Here is a 4,239-nt window from a genome sequence, read left to right as displayed (position 1 = left end):
AGTCTAAAATATACAAAACTCCAATTAGATCTCTTCAAGTCGTCAAGGTGGATCTACCTATCTGTTTGGCCACTTCACAGCTCTCAGTCCATCCTCCATCCTAAGGTTAACCCTCCCCAATTTCTCCCAATTCTAATGAGGTATTATTAGCTGATTAGAGAGGACCCTCGTGAAAAAGATGAAAGCTAGAGTGAGCGAGTCGGAGAGAGCAAGCTGGATAGAGGGAGGGAGGTAAAAAAAGATCAACTCACTGCTAGTTGTGCTGTGGAAGCAGTGGGATAAAGCTTCACAGTGAGAGAGAGGCAAACTGGGATATATTTCTATTTATTTCCCCCCTCTATTCCCATTTCTTGGCTTGTTGCAAAGAAGCAAGAAAAAAATCAAACGAAAACAGACATAAATTTAGCATCCTAGCAGCCAGAGCGTCTCCTCTACGTGCTCGTTCAGAAGACTCTCCGTGTCTAATGTGACACATTGGGGTGGAATCGTGGGACATTCAGTCACGCAGAGCTAAGGGAAGGATGGATAGAGTGAACCGGGTTTTAAACATCGTAAGACAGATGTCTCCCAGGAAAAGGGAAAGAGTGTCTCATTGGGAGGCGGAGAGCCCGGAGACCTGCGAGGAGAGTCTGTGCTCTCTCAGCCTTTGCATCAGCGGTAAGACCACCCCTGGCAAACTTTCTCTCTCGCTCTGTCTCTCTCTCCGTCTCCCCCTCCTCCCACTCTAATCCTTTTTTCATTACTGCTTTGTGGGTTTGATATTAACTTTGACCTGTGGTGTTCGCCACATACACTGAGGAGAAAAAAATGCTCTCTCTCTCTTCTTTCCATCAGTGTGGTTTCAATTATCATCTTCTTTCCTCTGAGGGGAAGAGCGATTGAATTAATGGTGAAACTCTTGAACTTAATGTGAAGGACGCGGTTTCTTGATCCTAATGTTGTTCCTGAAGAATTGATTTTGTATTAGGCTTTTAAATATTTGATGAAATGGATGTTTTCGTGATGCGCAATCATAATTTTCGACTTTCATTTATCGGCTCAACTCATCATAGTTCATTCTACAGCTTTGATTTGGTAGGGTCTTCAGAGATCAGTGAAGCTTCAACGATATTAATTGAGTAAAGATCATAACTCTTCATTAAGTTATGACTAGCATGAGTAATGGCTGTTTTTACAGGAGGACTGACCGGTGCATTATTATCTACAGGAATTTTGAAGATACTTAAGTTTGTACGGTTGATTTTGTGTTAGAAATTGATTGGAGAACTGAATCTTTCCTTCTACATCACCTTTCATCTCATGTGTTGAAAGTTTCAATTGGGTTTCAATTCCTAGACATGATTGTAGCATCTCTCCTGTTGCTGTTATTTTTTTATGTTAATTTAAAAAAAATTAACATCGGGTTGAATGCATTTTTCTTCCAAAAATGAAGATTCCATCATTTACTCATGCTGTTTCAACACCTGTATGACTTACCTTTTTTTCTGTAGAACATAAATGTAGATATTTTGAAAAGTGGGGTCCACTCAATGTTGTTTTGGACCCCACTGACTTTCATTACATAGACAAAAAGAGCCAAACAAATATCTTCTTATGCGTTACACAGGAGAAAGAAAGTCACACAGGTTTAGAATGACATGAGGGTGATTAAATGATGATGGAAATTTTATTTTTAGGTGAACAATCCCTTTAACTAGGACTACCGAAGGTTTGCAACTAAAATGTATATGGGAATTTACTAAGAATGAATGCATTTGCTTGTTTTTGTCTGTTGTATTAGCACCCTATTCATTACAATAATTTTAAAATTATACAAAAAATTATATATTATTTAGCTATAAGGTAACTGCAAACAATTAACCCTCAAAAAAGGTCAGAATTGAGATATAAATAGAGAATTACATGATGAAAAGGCAGAAAATTCATAATTGCAAGAAAAAGTCAGAATTGTGAGAAAAAAAGTCAGATTTTGGAGATATAAACTCAGATTTACTAGACATATATACTCAGAATTTTGCAAGATATAAACTCAGAATTGTGAGAAAAAAGTCAGATGTAAGTTCAGAATTGTGAGGAAAAAAAAGAGTCAGAACTGTGAGATATAAACTCAGAACTGTGAGACATAAACTCATAATTACGAAATGTAAACTCAGAATTATGGGAAAGTAGAATGGTATGATGTAAACTCAAAATTACATGAAAAAAGTCACAATAGCAATATGTAAACTCAGAACTGCAAGAAAAAGGTCAGAATAATGAGATATAAGCCTCAGAATTACTAGATATAAACTCAGAATTGCGAGAAAAATGTCAGATGTAAACTCAGAATTTATCACATGTAAAATGAGATATAAACTCAGAATTGCGAGAAAAAAATCAGATGTAGACTCAGAATTTATCACATGTAAAATGAGATATAAACTCAGAATTGCGAGAAAAAAATCTGATGTAGACTCAGAATTTATCACATGCAAAATGAGATATAAACTCAAAATTGCGAGATATAAACTCAGAACTGCAAAATGTAAATTCAGAATTGTGAGAAAGTAGAATTGTAAGATGTAAACTCAAAATTAATTGAAAACAGTCAGAATTGTGAAATATAAACTCAGAATTGCGAGAAAGTAGAATTGCAAGATGTAAACTTAAAATTACATGAAAAAGTCAGAATTGCGAGATGTAAACTTAGAATTGCAGGATATAAATTCAGAATTGTGAAATGTAAAAAGTAAATAATGCAAAATGTAAAATCTTCCGAGAAAAAGAGTCAGAATTGCTAGCTAAACTCAGAATTGTGAGAAAATCAGAATTGCGCGATAACTTCAGTTTTTATTTTGTGGCAGAAATGGGCCTCCATACTTTTGTGTATAAAGCACAGTCTATTATAGGCATAATTATAGGCCCATTAAAAATAAATTGTTTGCATCTCTTTTTGTTTTTAACTCTTGTTGCATATTCCAGCTCAATCCCCGTAATTTCAAATGCTCCAGATGCAATCTCTCTTGCGTTTCTTCAGACAACATCAGATCTGTTACATCTCGAGCAGTTTTAAAATATTTAATCTTCCATTCACTCTCGGAAGATTACATTGCTTTACATGTGATATATTATTTAAAACCTGGCGGAATATACTCTCAGATGCATTCGCGAGAAGCCCTATGTCTTTAATGAGGCATCTCACGTTTACACACAGGGGAGGCTGTCTCGCGCCCTACGACACTCTGTAATTACAAGCAAGACTGTATTATTAGGTATCACTATTATATCGTTGCTCAATGTGACACTGTGTCTGTTCCGGATTCACAGTGTCCTGAAATAACAGTGAATTATTCCGATGAGAATTATGCATCAAACTGGAATGCATTTTAATGCCTTGTGTACAAGCTTCCAGTCAGGCCTGCTTTGATTCGATGCCGATTATGTTGTTGCTGTTCTGCACTATAGCTGTAAATGTTGCTGTGTCGTGGCACTGTGTTTTAAAAAGCCTCCAATGTGCCAGTCGATGTGCCGATCGGCTCAGACTATGTTAAAATAGATTGTGTTACAGGCAGCCGAAGTGACTCGGTTTCTTGTAACTTGGATGAAGTCAGTGTGACAAGAAAGAAAGAACGATCGGCTCCAGCTCTGTTGCTGGGTGCTAAATATACTCCATCTCTCTGAACACACACCGAGTGCACCTGGGAACTGTTCCCTAACCTTAGAAAAGGAGAGCCGTAAGAGGTAGAGAGACTCACAAAGAAAGCCTTTGTTCTGCTTTTGTGTTCAGAGATTTCTGGATTTACATGTTTGATGCTAGTTGAGCCCTTAAGCCCCGCCTTAAAATGTTACTGACCAATCCTGAATTAGCAACTGTTGCGTTCCGCCATTTAATGAGCAAACAGAATGCAGAATTAGAATCTAACCAGTAGAATGTAAAATTGGATGAAATTCACAAAAATCCCTGTAACTAATATAGACATTCACACAACTTTGCAATATTTATAAAAAACATGAGCTTATAAAAATGTGTATTTAAATGATGTGATATACCTTCATAAATATATTAATAGTAATTTATAAATACAATAAATTTAAAAGTTTATGGTTTGGTGATATTTCATAATAAATATCTTACACTCAACAAAGCTGCATTTATTTTGGTTAAATACAGTAAAAACAAATATTGTGAAATATTATTGCAGTTTTAAATAACTGCTTACTATTTGAATATATTTTAAAATGTGATTTATTCCTGTGATA

At 35.8% G+C, this 4,239-nt stretch overlaps 1 protein-coding gene across 1 annotated transcript in view; it reads left to right on the top strand.

Annotated features, from left to right (window-relative positions):
- Positions 1-521: 521 nt before the first annotated feature.
- The window catches only part of grip2b (glutamate receptor interacting protein 2b), a 156,266-nt gene continuing 152,548 nt past the window's right edge, over positions 522-4,239 (top strand). The window contains exon 1 of the mRNA XM_016247423.1: positions 522-657. Within this exon, the coding sequence (XP_016102909.1) occupies positions 522-657 (136 nt within the window). The remainder of the gene's footprint in view (positions 658-4,239) is intronic.

The sequence above is a fragment of the Sinocyclocheilus grahami genome, unplaced genomic scaffold (genome assembly GCF_001515645.1).
Source record: "Sinocyclocheilus grahami isolate Dianchi unplaced genomic scaffold, SAMN03320097.WGS_v1.1 scaffold835.1, whole genome shotgun sequence".
Classification (NCBI taxonomy): domain Eukaryota; kingdom Metazoa; phylum Chordata; class Actinopteri; order Cypriniformes; family Cyprinidae; genus Sinocyclocheilus; species Sinocyclocheilus grahami.
The sequence above is the reverse complement of the archived record's forward strand: the minus strand, read 5'-3'. Positions and strand labels throughout refer to the sequence as shown.